The sequence below is a fragment of the Triticum urartu genome, chromosome 7, assembly GCF_003073215.2.
Source record: "Triticum urartu cultivar G1812 chromosome 7, Tu2.1, whole genome shotgun sequence".
NCBI lineage: Eukaryota > Viridiplantae > Streptophyta > Magnoliopsida > Poales > Poaceae > Triticum > Triticum urartu.
In genome coordinates, this window is record NC_053028.1 from 505534705 (window position 1) to 505555109 (window position 20405).

A 20405-nucleotide genomic window follows, 5' to 3' on the forward strand; every position below is an offset into this window, starting at 1 on the left:
TCAATATATGAGAGTTCTTGATCCTATCTTGCAAGTCTATAGTCACCTATTATGTGTTATGATCCGTTAACCCCGAAGTGACAATAATCAGGATCATTACCGGTGATGACCGTAGTTTGAGGAGTTCATGTATTCACTATGTGTTAATGCTTTGGTCTGGTACTCTATTAAAAGGAGGCCTTAATATCCCTTAGTTTCCAATAGGACCCCGCTGCCACGGGAGGGTAGGACAAAAGATGTCATGTAAGTTCTTTTCCATAAGCATGTATGACTATATTCGGAATACATGCCTACATTACATTGATAAACTGGAGCTAGTTCTGTGTCACCCTATGTTATGACTATTACATGATCGATCGCATCCGACATAATTCTCCATCACCGATCCATTGCCTACGAGCTTTCCATATATTGTTCTTCGCTTATTTACTTTTCCGTTGCTACCGTTACCATCACTGTAAAACCCAAAAGTATTACTTTTGCTGCCGTCACTTTTTGCCACCATTACCACTACTATCATATTACTTTAATACTAAACACCTTGCTGCAGATACTAAGTTATCCAGGTGTGGTTGAATTGACAACTCAGCTGCAAATACTTGAGAATATTCTTTGGCTTCCCTTGTGTCGAATCAATAAATTTGGGTTGAATACTCTACGCTCGAAAACTGTTGCGATCCTCTATACTTGTGGGTTATCAGTGACGATGGAGATCATGATGGTGCTTTGGAGATGGAGATCAAAGGGCAAGATTATGATGACCATATCATGTCACATATTTTGATTGCATGTGATGTTTATATTTTATGCATCTTATTTTGCTTAGTACGGAGGTAGCATTATAAGATGATCCCTCACTAAATTTCAAGGTATAAGTGTTCTCCCTGAGTATGCACCATTGCTATAGTTCATCGTGCCGAGACACCACGTGATGATCGGGTGTGATAAGCTCTACGTTCACATACAACGGGTGCAAGACAGTTTTGCACGTGCAATACTCGGGTTAAACTTGACGAGCCTAGAATATGCAGATATGGCGTTGGAACACTGAGACCGAAAGGTCGAACGTGAATCATATAGTAGATATGATCAACATAGAGATGTTCACCATTGAAAACTACTCCATCTCACGTGATGATCGGACATGGTTTAGTTGATATGGATCACGTGATCATTTAGATGACTAGAGGGATGTCTATCTAAGTGGGAGTTCTTAAGTAATATGACTAATTGAACTTTAATTTATCATGAACTTAGTCCTGATAGTTTTTCCATATTTATGTTGTTGTAGATCAATGGCCCGTGCTACCGTTCCCTTGAATTTTAATGCGTTCCTAGAGAAAGCTAAGTTGAAAGATGATGGTAGCAACTACACGGACTAGGTCCGTAACTTGAGGTTTATCCTCATTGCTGCACATAAGAATTACATCCTGGAAGCACCGCTAGGTGCAAGACCCACTGCAGGGGCAACTCCGGACGTTATGAACGTCTGGCAGACTAAAGCTAATGACTACTCGATAGTTCAGTGTGCCATGCTTTACAGCTTAGAATCAGGACTTCAAAGACGTTTTGGACGTCATGGAGCATATGAGATGTTCCAGGAGTTGTAGTTAATATTTCAAGCAAATGTCCGAGTTGAGAGATATGAAGTCTTCAACAAGTTCTACAACTGCAAAATGGAGGAGAATAGTTCTGTCAGTGAACACATACTCAGAATGTATGGGTACCATAACCACTTGACTTAGTTGGGAGTTAATCTTCCTGATGACAGTGTCATTGACAGAGTTCTTCAATCACTGCCACCAAGCTATAAAGGCTTCGCGATGAACTATAATATGCAAGGGATGGAAAAGACAATTCCCAAGCTCTTCGCGATGCTAAAGGCTGCGGAGGTAGAAATCAAGAAGCATCAAGTGTTGATGGTTAACAAGACCACTAGTTTCAAGAAAAAGGGCAAAGGGAAGAAGGGGAACTTCAAGAAGAATAGCAAGCAAGTTGCTGCTCAAGGGAAGAAGCCCAAGTCTGGACCTGAGCCTGAAACTGAGTGCTTCTACTGCAAAGGGACTGGTCACTAGAAGCGGAACTGCCCCAAGTATTTGGCTGATAAGAAGGATGGCAAAGTGAAAAGTATATTTGATATACATGTTATTGATGTGTACCTTACTAATGCTCATAGTAGCGCCTGGGTATTTGATACTGGTTCTGATGCTCATATTTGCAACTCGAAACATGGGCTACAGATTAAACAAAGATTGGCTAAGGACGAGGTGATGATGCGCGTCGGAAATGGTTCCGAGGTTGATGTGATCGCCGTCGGCACGCTACCTCTACATCTACCGTCAGGATTAGTTTTAGACCTGAATAATTGTCATTTGGTGCCAACGTTGAGCATGAACATTATATCTGGATCTTGTTTGATGCGAGACGATTATTCATTTAAATCAGAGAATAATGGTTGTTCTATTTATATGAGTAATATCTTTTATGGTCATGCACCCTTGATGAGTGGTCTATTTTTGTTGAATCTCGATTGTAGTGATACACATATTCATAATATTGAAGCCAAAGGATGCAAAGTTTATAATGATAGTGCAACTTATTTGTGGCACTGTCGTTTAAGGTCATATTGGTGTAAAGCGCATGAAGAAACTCCATGCTGATGGACTTTTGGAATCACTTGATGCTTGCGAACCATGCCTCATGGGAAAGATGACTAAGACTCCGTTCTCCGGAACAATGGAGCGAGCCACTGACTTATTGGAAATAATACATACTGATGTATGTGGTCCGATGAGTGTTGAGGCTCGCATCGGGTATCGTTATTTTCTGACCTTCACAGACGATTTGAGCAGATATGGGTATATCTACTTAATGAAATAGAAGTCTGAAACATTTGAAAACTTCAAAGAATTTCAGAGTGAAGTGGAAAATCACCGTAACAAGAAAATAAAGTTTCTACGATCTAATCGTGGAGGTGAATATTTGAGTTATGAGTTTGGTCTTCATTTGAAACAATATGGAATAGTTTCGCAACTCACGCCACCTGGAACGCCACAGCGTGATGGTGTGCCCGAACGTCGTAATCGTACCTTATTAGATATGGTGCGATCTATGATGTCTCTTACCGATTTACCGCTATCGTTTTGGGGTTATGCTTTAGAGACGGTTGCATTCATGTTAAATAGGGCACCATCTAAATCCGTTGAGACGACACCATATGAACTGTGGTTTAGCAAGAAACCTAAGCTGTCATTTCTTAAAGTTTGGGGCTACGATGCTTATGTGAAAAAGCTTCAACCTGATAAGCTCGAACCCAAATCGGAGAAATGTGTCTTCATAGGATACCCAAAGGAAACTGTTGGGTACACCTTCTATCACAGATTCGAACGCAAGATATCCGTTGCTAAGAATGGATCCTTTCTAGAGAAGGAGTTTCTCTCGAAAGAAGTGAGTGGGAGGAAAGTGGAACTTGATGAGGTAATTGTACCTTCTCCCGAATTGGAAAGTAGTTCATAACAGAAATCAGTTCCAGTGATTCCTACACCAATTAGTGAGGAAGCTAATGATTATGATCATGAAACTTCAGATCAAGTGAATACCGAACCTCGTAGGTCAACCAGAGTATGGTCCACACCAGAGTGGTACGGTAATCCTGTTCTAGAGGTCATGTTACTTGACCATGGCGAACCTATGAACTATGAGGAAGCGATGATGAGCCCAGATTCTACGAAATGGTTTGAGGCCATGAAATCTGAGATGGGATCCATGTATGAGAACAAAGTGTGGACTTTGGTTGACTTGCCCGATGATCGGCAAGCCATAGAGAATAAATGGATCTTCAAGAAGAAGACTGACGCTGGCGGTAATGTTACTTTCTACAAAGCTTGACTTGTTGCGAAAGGTTCTTGACAAGTTCAAGGAGTTGACTACGATGAGACCTTCTCACCCATAGCGATGCTTAAGTCTGTCCGAATCATGTTAGCATTTGCCGCACTTTATGATTATGTAATTTAGCAAATGGATGTCAAAACTGCATTCCTTAATGGATTTCTTAAAGAAGAGTTGTATATGATGCAACCAGAAGGTTTTCTCGATCCTAAAGGTGCTAAAAAAGTGTGCAAGCTCCAGTGATCCATTTATGGACTGGTGCAAGTCTCTCGGAGTTGGAATATACGCTTTGATAGTGTGATCAAAGCATATGGTTTTATACAGACTTTTGGAGAAGTCTGTATTTACAAGAAAGTGAGTGGGAGCTCTGTAGCATTTCTAATATTATATGTGGATGACATATTGTTGATTGGAAATAATATAGAATTTCTGGATAGCATAAAAGGATACTTGAATAAGAATTTTTCAATGAAAGACCTCGGTGAAGCTGCTTATATATTGGGCATCAAGATCTATAGAGATAGATCAAGACGCTTAATTGGACTTTCACAATGCACATACCTTGATAAAGTTTTGAAGAAGTTCAAAATGGACCAGTCAAAGAAAGGGTTCTTGCATGTGTTACAAGGTGTGAAGTTGAGTCAGACTCAATGCCCGACCACTGCAGAAGATAGAGAGAAACTGGAAGTCATTCCCTATGCCTCGGCCATAGGTTCTATCATGTATGCAATGTTGTGTACTAGACTTGATGTGTGCCTTGCTATTAGTTTAGCAGGGAGGTACCAAAGTAATCCAGGAGTGCATCACTGGACAACGGTCAAAAACATCCTGAAATACCTGAAAAGGACTAAGGATATGTTTCTCGTTTATCGAGGTGACAAAGAGCTTGTCGTAAATGGTCACGTCGATGCAAGCTTTGACACTGATCCGAATGACTCTAAGTCACAAACCGGATATGTATTTATATTGAATGGTGGAGCTGTAAGTTGGTGCAGTTCCAAGCAGAGCGTCGTGGTGGGATCTACGTGTGAAGCGGAGTACATACCTGCTTCGGAAGCAGCAAATGAAGGAGTCTGGATGAAGGACTTCATATCCGATCCAGGTGTAATACCTAGTGCATCGGGTCCAATGAAAATCTTTTGTGACAATACTGGAGCAATTGCCTTGGCGAAGGAATCTAGATTTCACAAGAGAACCAAACACATCAAGAGACGCTTCAATTCCATCTGCGATCAAGTCAAGGAGGGAGACATAGAGATTTGCAAAATACATACGGATCTGAATGTTACAGACCCGTTGACTAAGCCTCTTTCATGAGCAAAACATGATCAGCACCAAGACTCCATGGGTGTTAGAATCATTACTATGTAATCTAGATTATTGACTCTAGTGCAAGTGGGAGACTAAAGGAAATATGCCCTAGAGGCAATAATAAAGTTGTTATTTATATTTTCTTATATCATGATAAATGTTTATTATTCATACTAGAATTGTATTGACAGGAAACTTAGTACATGTGTGAATACATAGACAAAACAGAGTGTCCCTAGTATGCCTCTACTTGACTAGCTCGTTAATCAAAGATGGTTAAGTTTCCTGACCATAGACATGTGTTGTCATTTGATAAACGGGATCACATCATTAGAGAATGATGTGATGGACAAGACCCATCCGTTAGCTTAGCATAATGATCGTTTAGTTTTATTGCTATTGCTTTCTTCATGACTTATACATATTCCTCTGACTATGAGATTATGCAACTGCCGAATACCGGAGAAACACCTTGTGTGATATCAAACGTCACAACGTAAGTGGGTGATTATAAAGATGCTCTACAGGTGTCTCCGAAGGTATTTGTTGGGTTGGCATAGATCAAGATTAGGATTTGTCACTCCGAGTATCGGAGAGGTATCTCTGGGCCCTCTCGGTAATGCACATCACTATAAGCCTTGCAGGCAATGTGACTAATGAGTTAGTTGCGGGATGATGTATTACGGAACGAGTAAAGAGACTTGCCGGTAACGAGATTGAACTAGGTATGATGATACCGACGATCGAATCTCGGGCAAGTAATATACCGATGACAAAGGGAATGACGCATGTTGTTATGCGGTTTGACCGACAAAGATCTTCGTAGAATATGTAGGAACCAATATGAACATACAGGTTCTGCTATTGGTTATTGACCGAAGATGTGTCTCGGTCATGTCTACATAGTTCTCGAACCCATAGGGTCCGCACGCTTAACGTTCGATGACGATTTGTATTATGAGTTGTGTGTTTTGGTGACCGAAGTTTGTTCAGAGTCCCGAATGAGATCACGGACATGACGAGGAGTCTCGAAATGGTCGAGAGATAAAGATTGATATATTGGAAGGTTATATACGGACACCGGAATAGTTTCGAAGAGGTTCGGGGATTTTTCGGAGTATCGGGAGGTTACCGGAACCCCCGGGAAAGTTAATGGGCCTCATGGGCCATAGTGGAGAGAGGGAGGCAGGCCACAAGAGGTGGCGCGCGCCTCCCCCCTGCCCAATCCGAATTGGACAAGGGGTGGGGGCGCCCCCCCCCCTTTCCTTCTCCCTCTCCGCTCTTTCCCCTTTCCCCCTCTTCGTTGGAAGGAAGGGGGGCGAAGTGGAGTCCTAGTAGGACTCCCCCCCTTGGCGCGCCTCCTCCTGGCCGGCCATCTCGTCCCCTTTCCTTTATATACGGGGGCGGGGGCACCCCAAAGGCACATCAATTATTCTCTTAGCCGTGTGCGGTGCTCCCCTCCACAGTTTACTCCTCCGGTCATAGCGTCGTAGTGCTTAGGCAAAGCCCTGCGCGGATCACATCGCCATCACCGTCACCACACCGTCGTGCTGACGGAACTCTCCCTCGACCCTCTACTGGATCAAGAGTTCGAGGGACGTCATTGAGCTGAACATGAGCTGAACACGGAGGAGAAGTACGTAAGTACGTTCGGTACTTGGATCGGTTGGATCACGAAGACGTTCGACTACATCAACCGCGTTAACCTAACGCTTCCGCTTTCGGTCTACGAGGGTACATGAACACACTCTTTCCCTCTCGTTGCTATGCATCTCCTAGATAGATCTTACGTGATCGTAGGATTTTTTTTTTCTGAAATTGCATGCTACATTCCCCAACAGGTTTCTTATTGATTTTGGTGTTTCTACTACCGCACGACCCCTCTCTCATCATACAGCACCAACACAATCAGCATTGCTCGAGATCTTGTGAAGCATGAGCTCACCAAACATATTGGTGTGGATGCTTCTTACACGAGATCGCAGGTGTGGGACTAGATGGTGGCTCTTCAATTCGTGCCTTTCGAGCTCCAGCTAGCAGATTTCTTCACGAAGGCACAAAATCGAGCTCAACAAAGCTATTTCTTTCTAAACTCAGTGTTATAGATCCACCCTGAGTTTGAGGGGGGCTGTCAAAGTGTTATGGTATTGTGTATAGGGTAGTGTAGTTTTCTCCCTTGTATAGGGATTTATTTGCATATGTACATTGTACTTATCTGCCCTGTTAGGCCCATAGCAATACAAGGTCCATTCATCCATTCGTCTATCTAACAATATCAAATATCTACGAATGAACAAAATGAAAACAATAAACTATATCTCAGCTCCCCACAACCAAACAGATGCAAATAATCAACCTAACCAGAGAAAAGTATTCTTTTGCGTTGTTGGTTCAGCTGCAGAGACAAAGGAGGGAAGGGCAGATAACTATATATGTAAATGAAACCTTCACAAAATTAACACACACACATCTTAGGTATTTGAACCTATAGTGTAAAAAATAGCTACCTAGAACTGGTATAAGCAAGCCAAACAACAATGAATATATATAATCATATAGCATGTAAACCATGGGGAAATAACACAAAACAATGTGATAAAGATGGAACCGGAGGGACATACCAACGTAGCAATTGGCTGGGAGAGACGTACAAAGTTCTGCTATTCCATGCATTTGACTATAAGAAACTCTAAATTACTACAACTCCGATAGAAAAACTGGACATAAGATTTTTCCCAATTTTAAAATTCAAGAATAGGCATATGAATCAATAAGATACACACATATAAGCAATTCACTTTTTTTTTTAATCTGAACTTAGGATTGATTTTTTATACACAATGTATCCAGTCCAGTTCCTACATGCGTACATTAAATTAGTACAACTCCAACAGAAACATTTGAATATTTGTTGCCAGCATATAGTTTCACCCGAAACAAAACCAAGTGGCGTTACTCGTTAGGACCCTGAAAAAACAGCCAGTTTCAATTTTAAACACAGTTCTAAGGGAGGTCTACCTAGGTTGTGCATGCCTGCATAAATCACACAAAGCTATCATCAGAGAAATCTAACTCCCACAAAGCATGCCATTTGATCACGTGACAATGTACATACTAATCGGTTCATTCGACTTTTTTGATGAATCGGTTCATTCGTCACAGCACGTGAATGAATCAACATGTCCATTGGAAGATTAGTTTTAGGACTGCGCCTCTGAACCTACATTGCCTTTAGATTTCTGGAGCTTCATTCGTCCAAAATGAGCTGGACCCAAGATGTGTCTTCACCAGTTATTAGGTTACCATGCTAACCAATAGTAACCAGTTTTGCCACTAAAATAGTTTGTTTTATAACCCCATAGAGAAACCTCGATAACTAAGCCTATTATTTGTAGCACTTCTGGCCAGAGTGTTTGTTTTCCTGCTCCTATCCATGTACACTATGAGCACACATTCTAGTCATGCTTTTCTTAGAGGTAGAACAATAGGTACACATTCTAGTCATGATTGCATAGAAGTAGAACAATACAACCCATTTGCTGCTGACCAATTCTTTGGTTCATGTGGATGCATGTTTGGCTGATAAGGTCACACTTCTGACCATTTTTTTAGATAACGACACTTCTGACCGGTGTGTTTATTTTTCTGCTCCTATCCATGTACACTATGCACTTGCAGTTCCTATACAAGTGGTCTCTAGCTGTGTTGTCGCATTGATTTACTCCAGTTTGCTACCCCAATTTGTAATAGTTTGTCTAGAATGTGTACCCATAACACATTCCTTGCTTTCATTTTCTAAAATAAAAAAAAACAAGAAGCCTATTATTAGTAAGAATTAATGGTCTCCCGCAAAAAAGAAGTAAGAATTAGTGGTCAGGATACTCAGTGCATAATATTACGGAATATATTGAGAGACTCACATAAGAAAATTTGCACGAAATAAATAATGGGTGTGCCTATCAAGGCAACACAGATACTATTCTTTTCCTTGTTCAACATTCAACCAAAAGAATAAAAGAAGCATAGTAATGGACATCCTATGAGATCATCTCCAAATGTGGAGGCACTCACCCTTGGTACCGACCTTTGTAGCGGCTATGTTATATCCAAAGAATACTAAGCTAAAATAGGAGGGGAAGGCATGAGAAAATATAAGAACATCTGCACAACAAAAGGAAACTATGGCCCTGTTTGGATTCCTAGGTTAGAGTTAGTTTTAGTTAGTTGGGGATCAAATAACCTAAAAGTATCCAAACATGGTGGGTTAGTTGGATCTAACCCACCCCAAAAAACTAGCCCACACTAGAGGTGCTTATTTGGGTTAGTTCTTCTGGGCCCACTAAAAAAATAGTAAAAAAAGTTACCTCTCCCATCCAAATAGGGTCCAAAGTAATCAAATGATTAAGAAAGAATATTTATTGTCAATCTAACCATACCATCCAAACATCTCTTTGGTTAGAGTTAGTTTAGGATTAATTTAGGGTTAAAATATAACTCTAGCCTCTAACTTAGTTAGAGTATCCAAACAGGGCCTATATGTCAGGAACATACACACAGATAGATGGTATGGCAAAAGAACAACCAAAAAACCTGAAGGGCTGCGACATATTGTGTGTAATGCAGAAGAACAACTGAAAATCCTGATGGCATGGTATAAAAACATGATGAAACAAAACTCAATTTGGTAAACCAATATGTTTTCAAGAAAAACAACCTCTAAAGCAACTCACACCCATACCAATGTCAAACAGATAGCAACACTGTTTCTTAAAAGCCTATGATACTATTCGTATTTACAATATATATGCTCAGATATATAGTAACAAAATTGAATAATTTAAGTACTTGGACAGAGCTGGGTTGCAGCAGAGTGTCATCGACGGTGAAGTGACAAGTTGCAGCAAAGGGCTTCATGGCAAGGCAACAGGCTCAAGCAGAACAGGGGAGTGAACATGCATCTACACAATAAAATTTTAAGCATGGATCTGCAACTAAAGATTGCCCAGATGGAAGAACAATAATTTGGGCAAATGATTGAGCTACACATGAGAATAAGATGATCTAATGAGTGCAAGTAAAAAATTCTTGCATGAACAAAATTGTACATATAGACGGTCCAGCTTCCACACATGAACAAAAATCTACAGATAGACACAGCCCAGCGTGAGCAAAATTCTACAGAGACAAACGATGGCAAAATCAGATCAATTCTTTCATGTGACCATCCATCCAACCTGAAATCTACAACAATATATGGTTATACACCTGGAATTTGATATGTGTTTCCGCTGGAGCAATTCCTACAAAATTAAAGAAGACCACACCAAAACAAATGTAAATCCAGATCTACCTCTCCTTGAACCAAACCAAATCACCAGGGTTTGCTGGGACCATAATAGAGGTAAATGGTTTTATACATTTTGAGTATCACCCAATGTTTCTGGTTGGGATTGACGTTGTACACAAAGATGTAAGCAAGCTGTGTAGCAAAGATGAAAAAATGAAGAGACTGCATGTTGACCTACTCATGATGTAATCCCTCCGTCCAGTGTCAAAAATGTCTTATATTATAGGAAGGAGGGAGTACTTTTCAGCCATTGCTATGGCAAGACAGCACATCAACACCTGAGCAACACAACAAATACCGGAGACCAGCTACAACACAGGTATAGTTTTAATAAAGAAACATAGTGCTTAGAAATGTTGATTTGAATTTTGAACCTTGTCAGCAAGTGGTCCAGATATGAACCAATTACACAACCAATGCCCATCTTTATTACTAAGAACACACCCAACTATTTTTAGAGAACGACGTGCAATGCTAGAATAGTTATTTACCACCTTCTGTGACTACAGTAAACTTCAAGCACTTTGGACATCTATAAGGTTCATCATCATATCGAATTCAGGGCATTTCACCATTCTTCAATACCAAGTATCCATCTTCATTTGATATGCAGAACTCAGTCACAGCCTGATGGCTGAATTCAGGGCATTTCACCATTCTTCAATACCAAGTGTCCATCTTCATTTGAGATGCAGATCTCAGACACAGCCTGATGGTACTCTTTCTCACTAATTTTTCTCTTTAAGATACTCAGAGCACAATCAAGGATTTCCTGCTTCTTTAATGTTCCATTGGGAACTCTATCACGGAAGAGCTTAATGAGACAATTTCGCACACTAGCCTTCTCCTCGGACTTTTGAACATATAAATCATGGACAGGAACAGCAACAAGACGTATTGAAGCATCAAGCTCTTTACGAGAAAGAGAAACACAAGTTTGTGCAGCATTTGACAGAGCTTGGAATCTTCCTCCATCTTTCCTGTCAGAGGCATATTTTACTGCCAAGTGCCTCAAGTCTCTAACAACGGCCGGAAAGCTGCGAACTTTATTGGCAGTGAAGACGCTATCCAAGACAGAGCGCACATGGTTTTCACTTCCTTGAACGAGGCCGTCCTTGGTCTTACCCATTACTGGATCAGGCCCTTTCACAGGAATGTTAGATTTGGTTGAGTTCTTGGTTTTCCTTTGTTCAGTAGCGCTGCATTTCTCTCGGGGGTCAGGCATGGTTGCAGCACGGACCGACCAAGCATTTTCTTGCTCCTTGACTATATGGGAATAACGTTTTATGAAGGATGAATCTGCTGCTACTATAAACTTGTAGTCTTGAAGCTTATCCCTTCTCTTACCCAGCGGATTCAATATCATGTTCCTTGTTCGCTCATCTCTGATCAGTCTCTCCACATACTTCACAGGTATGGATTCCATTTTTGTAAACTCGAGCATAATTTGATCCCTTTTGGAAGCGAGTCCATCATCATACAACAAAGAACTTCGGCAGACCCATAAACCACGCACCAAATCAGCATACACTGGAAGAGTTTCCAGAAGGTCTTCCTCCGAACAGTCTGGAGCAAGATGCATTAGAGCAACAAATCGAGTCACTTGTGACACCTCAGTAAACCATTTCTTCAGGCGCTCTTCCAGTGGCAGTGAAAGCATCTCCCGGATCGCCTGGCTTCTGTTAATATTCTTGCTGCCTGTCGGCCCTCCGGGACACAATGACAATGCATAATCATGTGTGCTCATTGTGAAATCTATAGGCCTGCCCTCGCTTGCTACCATCTCAGCATAGTACTTGCTTGCAACATCACTCCCAGCTGGTTCGTAAGTGAGAGAAATCCATGGCTCAGGTTCTTTAGGGGAGTCCTTGGAACCATCTGGGTGCTGATTTCCCTTAGCGGATGGAACAGCCTTGCCACCAGCACCACCACCATTTGTTTCCACCTGTTGCAAAGGCTGCCTAGTACGCGAAGCACCAGAAATCAGATGCGGCATTGACGGCCGCAGCTGCATCACCGCATCAAGATGATTCAGATGAACCATGTTGCCTCGGAGAACCCCGACGGCATAGTCAGACACATCAGCCGCCTCCGATGATGACAACGTCTGGGTCGTCACCCTCAAAGACCCAGAAACCTCCGGGTCGTAGTTGTTGCTCTGCGTGTCGACCTCCAAGTCCACCTCAACCTTTGAGCTCCCTGGCTTCACGCGCACCTCCTTGCACACCTCACCGAGCTCGTACGGACGCCAGCATGGCCTCAGCGGGTACTGCATGATGTACAGCTTGCTGTCCTTGTCGAAGGGCTTGGGCGTGAAGTAGACGTCGATCTCCCGCACCACGAAGTCCTCGTCCTCGACATCCATGTCATCCGCGCCCTCGCCGGGGCCCACCCTGTCCGCGTCGGTCTCCATCGCGTCCACGCCGCCCTCCGGCAGCGTGGCCGCCGCCGCCGCCGCCGCGGCGTGGGGGTCACCCTCCTCCGGTGTTGGCTCCGGCTCCGGCTCTGGTTTGTGCTTGGGCTTGGGCGCCGGCTTGGCCTTCGGCTTCGGCTTGGGTTTGGGCTTGGGCTTGCCCTTGACGTTGGGTTGGAAGCGGACGGAGGGGGCGGCGGCGGCGGCAGGAGAGGCCGGGGCGTCGAGGGAGGCGAGGTCGGCCATGTCGATGTCGCCGTCGGTCGCCATGGCCCGCCGCTGGCGGCGTGCTGCTAGGGTTGCGCCGCCGAGGGGATTTGGGTGTTCTATTTCTCAGGAAGGGAAGAGGTGTGCGGCAACTCGGGGGAGACGAGCAACCGTCGCAGCTTATTATCCCCGTGCGCTGCTTTGGGCTTGGGCCTGCAGATGCAGAAATGGCAGGCCTGGATGGCAACGCTGGACAACTCCCTCAAAAAATAAAAAAACTTTGCGAGGTTGCCTCAAAAAAAGAGAGAAAAAACACACAATTTTGGCTGGTGTACTGCTGCATCCAGCCAACCACGCGGCGCTTTGGTTTGGGCACGTAACACGAACGTGAACGTCCATCGATCTTGACCACATGCTTTCATTCATGGGTAGTACTATCATATAATCAGACGATCGTTGCAAGATCGCGCTGAAAATTCAAGCAGACGGGAACAATAGTACAGCTCTCAAGCTTTCTTCCAGCCATTAGCTTTGCCACGGGTGTTTCAGGTTCCTACTTCTACATCCACACATATAATACTAGTACTATACAATACAAACATTACAACAACAGGTGATTACCGAAAGTCCATCTCTACTACGTACATTCAATCATTCAATCATAGCCGGATGAGCCTGAAGGATGCAGCAAATCTACTCAAGGGGGTCTGTCTCTCCTCCCCCATGCAGCTACAATTCCGCATATCCCGCCCGCGACCCGAGACCCGAGACGCCGCGCGTGAAATTCTAAACACATCAAGTCACATTAACTTAAAATGCAGCTCCATGCCGTAGGAAACCACAACATGGAAGCTCATCAGCCCAAGGGTGCCAGCCAGTCGGTGTGCTCATCTCCTTGTGCTGATCAAGGGGTAGCCCGACGCCCTAATCCGGGCATGCTGCCCCTCTAGCCTCGCTTGCAGTAACTTCGCCTTGAGCGTGTTGTCTTTTGAGCCGAGAGACCGCGCCGGCGAGGACTCGGAGATTTCATGGTCCAGCGACGACCGATGATGATTCTTCAGCTGCCATGATGGACTGCGCAGGTTGTGCATGTCACCTGTGGTGGCACACTCAGATATCTGGTAGTCCAATGACGCACGTTGGTTCTTCAGCTGCCAGGATGGACTACGCAGACCACGCAGGTCACCGGTAGTAGTGCATTCAGATGTTTGGTAGTCCAACGGCACGCGCTGATGATTCTTCAGCTGCCGGGCTGGACTGTGCAGATTGTGTAGCAGATCGCTTGACGACGCGGCACACTCACGAAACTGGTACGTCCGGGGATGATGATCATGGGGTTTTCGCTCTAGAAATGCATGTTGAGGAGCCTCTGATTTGATCTTCAGCAAGTCATCGTGCAACCGTCGAGAAACTTGGGTCATGACTGTTTCGTTCTGCTCATCTATAGGATCAATTTTGTCACCGTTGCGAGAGCTGATTTCTGGCGCTGAAGTATTCAGCTGTGCTTTGCTGCTTCTTGGCTTTACCTTGCCTTTTTCTGAACAAGGTCTTGCGGATGAGATCCTTGAGCCCTCAACAGACAGACCATCGGAGAACTCCAGCCTTCTCATTGGTGAATACATGCAGTCGGCGACTGTCCGTCGAGTTCCTGCAAGGTCATGAGTCTGCACAGCGTCTCCATGCATGTTCAACTCAAAGCAATGCAAGTCGCTAGCAACAGAATTTTCATCATCTTCAGCTAACCGGGGGGCACTGGTGGCTCCATTTAAGTGCAGAGATTCGAGGGACTGTCGGCACAAGCTTGCATCTCCCTTCTCATTACCAGCATGTTTGTTAATACCGTAGAAGTTGCTTGATCTTCTACCATGAAGGAAACTCCGTATTTCACCGCTCAACCTCTCCGTGATTGAGGTTTTCCCTTCTGAATCTCCCCTGGCATCAGCATTTTGCATCTGTATTCGCTCGTCCAGCCATGCTTCCGAAATATGAACCACCAACTTATCAGTTTTCTGTTCATACTCCTTTACATGCCTTTGCTTTAACACCCTCACTTCCTCTTCGTAGTTTCTGATTCCTAACGCAAACTCGTCGCAGAGATCTTCCAATAGGCGGGTTGCTTTCTGCTCTTTCTCCAGGTCCTTTACAGCCTTGAGAAATGCCGGTTTCATCGCAGACAACTCTTTCCCTAACTTCCTGTGGAGATTCTCAGAATGTTTCCTCAGATGTCTCTCAGCTTCAAGTTCCTCTTGCAGGGAACAAAGGGTTGCTCTAAGCTTCTCTTGTTCCTTGTTTTTCCGAGCCATTTTGTCTTCAGTGACTTGCCTGGCCAGAGACTCGATTTCATAGTGATATCGCTGCCTCTCTTGTGTAAGCTCTTGAACACGTGCCTGTGTATTCTGCAACTCCGATTTCAATCCCTTAACTGCTGACACATCAACCGCATGCTGTTCTTCCAAACTCCAAATACGATTCAGAACTTTCAATAGTTCTGTTGATGTTTTAAGATTGCAACCTGCATCCCTATATCTGTCCCTGAAATTCAACGACCGAGTAGGACTGACGAGGTTTATGGTAGCAGCCTGTTTAATGAAAGGACAGACAAATACAATTGTGAGAAACATGTTTCCTCCAATGTTTATAGCTGCAAAATACTAAACCAATAACACAACATGTCATCATTGGCGACAGGATAAAAGATGGCATGACCAGTAGCGTGCACGATCACACCGGCTACAGAAATAGTATTGGCATTCCAGTCTAGAGATAATAATGCATAATAAGCAACAAACATAATAAGCATGCAAGTCACTCTTGTACAGATTCAAATGCTAAATTTGATTCCATAATGACATGACAACTAAAACACCAAAATTACCAAGAGATGAGTAAAGGGAGGGGATGTGTGTGCATACCCCAATTGAGCTAGTGTAACTTGCAGGAGAAAGAGACTGCCTTGAATGGCATCGATCTTCATGTAACTTTTCATGTTCCATCAATGGTGCTGAAAGATCCCTACCACAGCCGCCTGAAATATGTGGCTGAAATGCGACAGAAGTTATGGAATTCAGAACTCATGGCTTTGTAAAATAACAAAACACTAAGCTGTGAAGCTTACAGCAGAAAACATAATTCTCCATTGGAATTACATTAAGAGATCTCAAAATGCATGGCTTTTGGAACAAAAGAACTTAAGCTTTGGCACCTCAAAGAGAAAGCATTGCTCCCTTTAAGCAAAACTAGTTCAGGAAGCATCATTCATAAAATTCATGATATTCTAGTTGGCATGAGTTTGGTAAATCTGAAACCATTGAATTATGGCACTGATAGCAAAAATTTCTCTTCAGAAATTTATTTACTTAAAATCGCAAGATCCTATTGATTGAGCATGTGCATCACTATAAGAAAAACAGAACATGATCCTACAATAGAACATTGCACCAAACAGTTATACATCCAATGTGATCCGTAAGTACAAGACAAACTGAAAGCCTTAAGTATGGCATGTGTTATGGTGATACGGCATTGTTCAGGCTAATCAGCAAAGGGGGAACAAAACATGCTTCCATAATCTATAACTCCTAAACAGGTCACACCATGGAGGGCAGAAGCCTTTTGGTGTGTGTTTTGTAGACAAATGTGGCTTTATGGTGCTTGGACTTCGAGAGAAAGATAGCAGAACGTAAGCTTTTTACCAGTCTTGGACTGCAAGCTCGTATATTCTCTACGCCTCTACTATTTCATTCCGTATATTCTCGTTATGGCCACATGGCTATGCTACTCATTTATTACTGTGACACTTTAGTTTATCTAATACAAGCTGGGTGTTTACCTTTGTCAGGGAAAGAAAATTTAGAAGAACATGAAGGTACAGGTGCATTTTCGTATATATTCTGGGACCATTGCATAGTGGGGAACATTAAGGATAGTTTATCTAATACAAGCTGGGTGTTTTCCCTTTTTTCAGAGAAAGAAAATTTAGAAGAACATGAAGTACAGGTGTGTTTTCGTATATATTCTGGGATCATTACATAGTGGGGAAACATTAAAGATAGTTTATCTAATACAAGGTGGGTGTTTCCCCTTTTTTCAGAGAAAGAAAATTTAGAAGAACATGAAGTACAGGTGTGTTTTCGTATATATTCTGGGATCATTACATAGTGGGGAACATTAAAGATAGTTTATCTAATACAAGGTGGGTGTTTCCCCTTTTTTCAGAGAAAGAAAATTTAGAAGAACATGAAGTACAGGTGTGTTTTCGTATATATTCTGATCATTACATAGTAGGGAACATTAAGGTTATAATTACAAGGAGAAAGCATATTCTTCAAGCTCAGATGTATACTAAAACAATTGCCAAGATTTTATGGCAAAGATCCCAACTGATAGAAGATGTGTTTACACCTTTAGAATTGGGATTTTTGCTAGGAGAACATCAAGAAAAAGAATCACAATCATCACAGTAATCAACCATGCAAGTCAAATGCAAGGTAGAAATTCACATCAAGTCCATCTCAAAGAACTACGAATACATAGGACTGCTAGAAATATTTGCCAGCTCCTGATTTGTGAATGATCGCCCGGAGGTTTTTCCTTTTAACATTCTATGTCTCTTCCTTAGCTTTTGCATGATCTTAAAATAATCAACCCAAGAACACTCAGAGAACTCGGTGATCCTAAAGAAAATTTCCTAACGAAAAAACCCTCCACCATATACGGTTGATGACATGTTTGATGTTTCAACACCAGTGCATTTCGAACTAATACTGTTACTAGTATTTAGTTGCAGGTTCTATGTGCAAAACATACTCCAAATTCCCCTAGAAGAAGGGCAGTCCAAATTCCATTCTGTTGAGGCAACTGCTGAGTGATAAATTTCAGGGCATTTTATCACTAAGCAGCCAATGCACAAGGGCCAGGGGAGGACCACATTAACCGTATATGTGCCAGAAAATGTGTACGAGCAAACCCTCAATTGAAAGGAAGGTACAAGTATATGCTACTGTGACAGCAGTGGATTGCGGCTTTATTGCACATTACTTCTTGTCTTCTTGACAGTTCAACACCACAAAAGTGGAGAACAAAATACTAGTAAAATCTCAGAGTGATGCTAATCGAACGGTGTGCTTGGTGCTGGATTTTAGGACCTGATCTCCGCCTCGCGAAGAACCGAGCAAGGGGCACATTGCAGTTAGGATTTTCTAGCGCCGAAATAGTAGCTAAATCTCAAGAAGCAACAACATATGATATCTTGCTGTGGCAGAAAGCTAATCTATCCGCCGCACTGACAAGTACACTAGAGAACAATTTCTAACATACTCTGATCCACTGAAAATTCGGCGACAATGACATGATGCCAATGCAGAGTATTGTATGGAGCTAGCAGAAAAGGACTGCAAGGGAAGATAATAACATGCCGCGACAGACTAGCGACATCACCGACGTTGACCAGGAAAAAGCAGAGAGAGGGAGGTAGCGGAGCACTCACCCGATCCACGTCGTCGTCGTCGTCGCCGCCGCGGTGAGGGGACGCGGCGGGCCCCCTCCGCGCGCGCCTGCGGATCCGGCGGCCGGCGCCCGCGGCCCTGACGACGTCCTGGATCTCCCACAGCGTGGCGCCCAGCTGGCGCGCGGACGCCCCCGACGAGCTCCTCCTCCCCGCCGCCGCCGCGTCCGCCGGCTGCTCCTCCGGCCGCGGCGGCGACGCCTCGAGCTTCCAGGACGGCGAGGGCGTGGCGCGGCCCGCCCTCCGCCGCGCCCGCGCCGCCGCCAGCTCCCGCCGCAGCGGCGCCGGGGCTGCTTGGTCCTCCTGCGCCTCCCGCGGCCGATTCGGGGTCCCGTGGTCCGGCTGCTCCCCGCCGACGCCGCATTTCCGCGGCACCGCTGCCCCTGCCGCTGCCGGTGGCGGTGGCTCTACCTCCATGGCTGCCGCCTCGCTATCTTGGGCCCCTTCCGCTTCCCCTCCCTTCCCCTGCCTGCTTTTTCTTGCCCTTCCTTGGACTCTCTGACTACGGGGCTGCCATCGTGCCCTGCGTCCTCAGCTTCGCTCCCTTGTGCTGTCTCCCTGCGCACAGTGCTTGCGGCAGTAGGATCCCAGGCAGTAGAGCGGGAGGAATGTATTTTTTTTACCGCCGAGGTGTGAAGGGAAAAGCGGTAGCCTGCTCCGGAGAACGGCGGTTGTCAGAGGCGAGGAAATTTTTACTCCACTTGCGGCGCATTGATTGATGATTGAACACTCACTCGCTCGCCACGCCGCGTGTGGCGCTACACGTACTCTACATAGCCTCCGCCGCCCCCACCGCCCCGACGCCTCTCTCGCCACCCAACTCAGGCCAACTCTACTGCCCAACCCCATCCCGTCCGGCGTCGTTCGTTCGGGTTAAAAGGGACAAACTAGACGACCCAGCGCGCGATGGTCTGGACCCATCTAATCTGTTTTGTGTTCGGATCAATTCATTTTGAACGCAAACATGCGTCGGGTTTGTGTCGAGCAGGACAGCGAACGGGCGCGCGACTCGTTTGCGTTAGGGCCGCATGGCAGGCGGCCACCTATCTCCAACCCGCCAACATCAATGCGCACGCGCGGGTGGACTCACCTATCATCCGTCAAGCGAATAGTCACCGTCCTTCTTCAATGGAAAACCGTGGACCGATCGTCGTCCACACTTCTCACTCCGGCCCCTCTTTGCCCACTCAAAACCCGACACTTCCCAAACCCTAGCTGCTCCCCATCCTTGAACTCGCCGGCCGGCCGCAGCCATGGGGCTATGGAACTACGGCCGCAAAGCGAAGCACGGCCGCGAGGCCGGCTCCTCCTCGGGACGTCGTCACGGCTCCGTGAAGAAGGATGAGCCCGCATCACCGCCATGCACCTCCAATCGAGTCCCCGCGCCTGCCCCCTTCACCATCACCGGCGAGCGCGACCGACGGTACCTGGGCGCAGACGTGTGCTGGTGGTAGTGGGAGACAAGGACACCGGTCCCGTGGAGCGACGTGCACCTCCCCAACAATTGGCACCTCTTCGCGGATCGGGTCCCGATCCCACCGGTCCCGATGAGTGGCCGTGCGCGGCGCGATGAGATCGAGTGCCGCCGCCTCCTCCACCCCGACGACCTCTACTACGACGAGAGGTACGCCCCCGACTTCGTGTTCTGGGACACGTGGCTCCAGGACGAGTGCGTTGTGCGGCGCGCGTCCTACTTCGTCGACACGGTGTCGGGGCCACGGCGGCCACGACGGGAG

General features: G+C 45.0%; 2 protein-coding genes across 2 annotated transcripts; both read right to left on the reverse strand.

Moving 5' to 3' along the window:
- Positions 1-10825: 10825 nt before the first annotated feature.
- On the reverse strand, positions 10826-13338 carry LOC125518814. The gene has a single exon (XM_048683685.1). It carries the CDS (start codon positions 13227-13229, stop codon positions 11187-11189), a length of 2043 nt encoding a protein of 680 aa, XP_048539642.1. The 5' UTR covers positions 13230-13338; the 3' UTR covers positions 10826-11186.
- A 326-nt stretch (positions 13339-13664) lies between these two features.
- LOC125520037 (uncharacterized protein At5g41620-like) lies at positions 13665-19312 on the reverse strand. The gene is made up of 3 exons (XM_048684831.1): positions 18652-19312; positions 16079-16204; positions 13665-15745 (listed from the first exon to the last, which is right to left on the reverse strand). The coding sequence occupies exons 1-3, from the start codon at positions 19084-19086 to the stop codon at positions 14054-14056; spliced, it is 2253 nt and encodes a 750-aa protein (XP_048540788.1). The 5' UTR covers positions 19087-19312; the 3' UTR covers positions 13665-14053.
- Between the last annotated feature and the right edge of the window lie 1093 nt (positions 19313-20405).

Bases quoted from the DNA above. Each gene is read 5' to 3' on its own strand.
- LOC125518814 (XM_048683685.1), bottom strand. From the start codon at position 13,229: ATGGCGACCGACGGCGACATCGACATGGCCGACCTCGCCTCCCTCGAC.
- LOC125520037 (XM_048684831.1), bottom strand. From the start codon at position 19,086: ATGGAGGTAGAGCCACCGCCACCGGCAGCGGCAGGGGCAGCGGTGCCG. The intron at 16,205-18,651 runs GTGAGTGCTCCG...GTCGCATTTCAG, and splicing joins ACGACGACGACGTGGATCGG to CCACATATTTCAGGCGGCTG. The intron at 15,746-16,078 runs GTATGCACACAC...TTCATTAAACAG, and splicing joins GTTACACTAGCTCAATTGGG to GCTGCTACCATAAACCTCGT.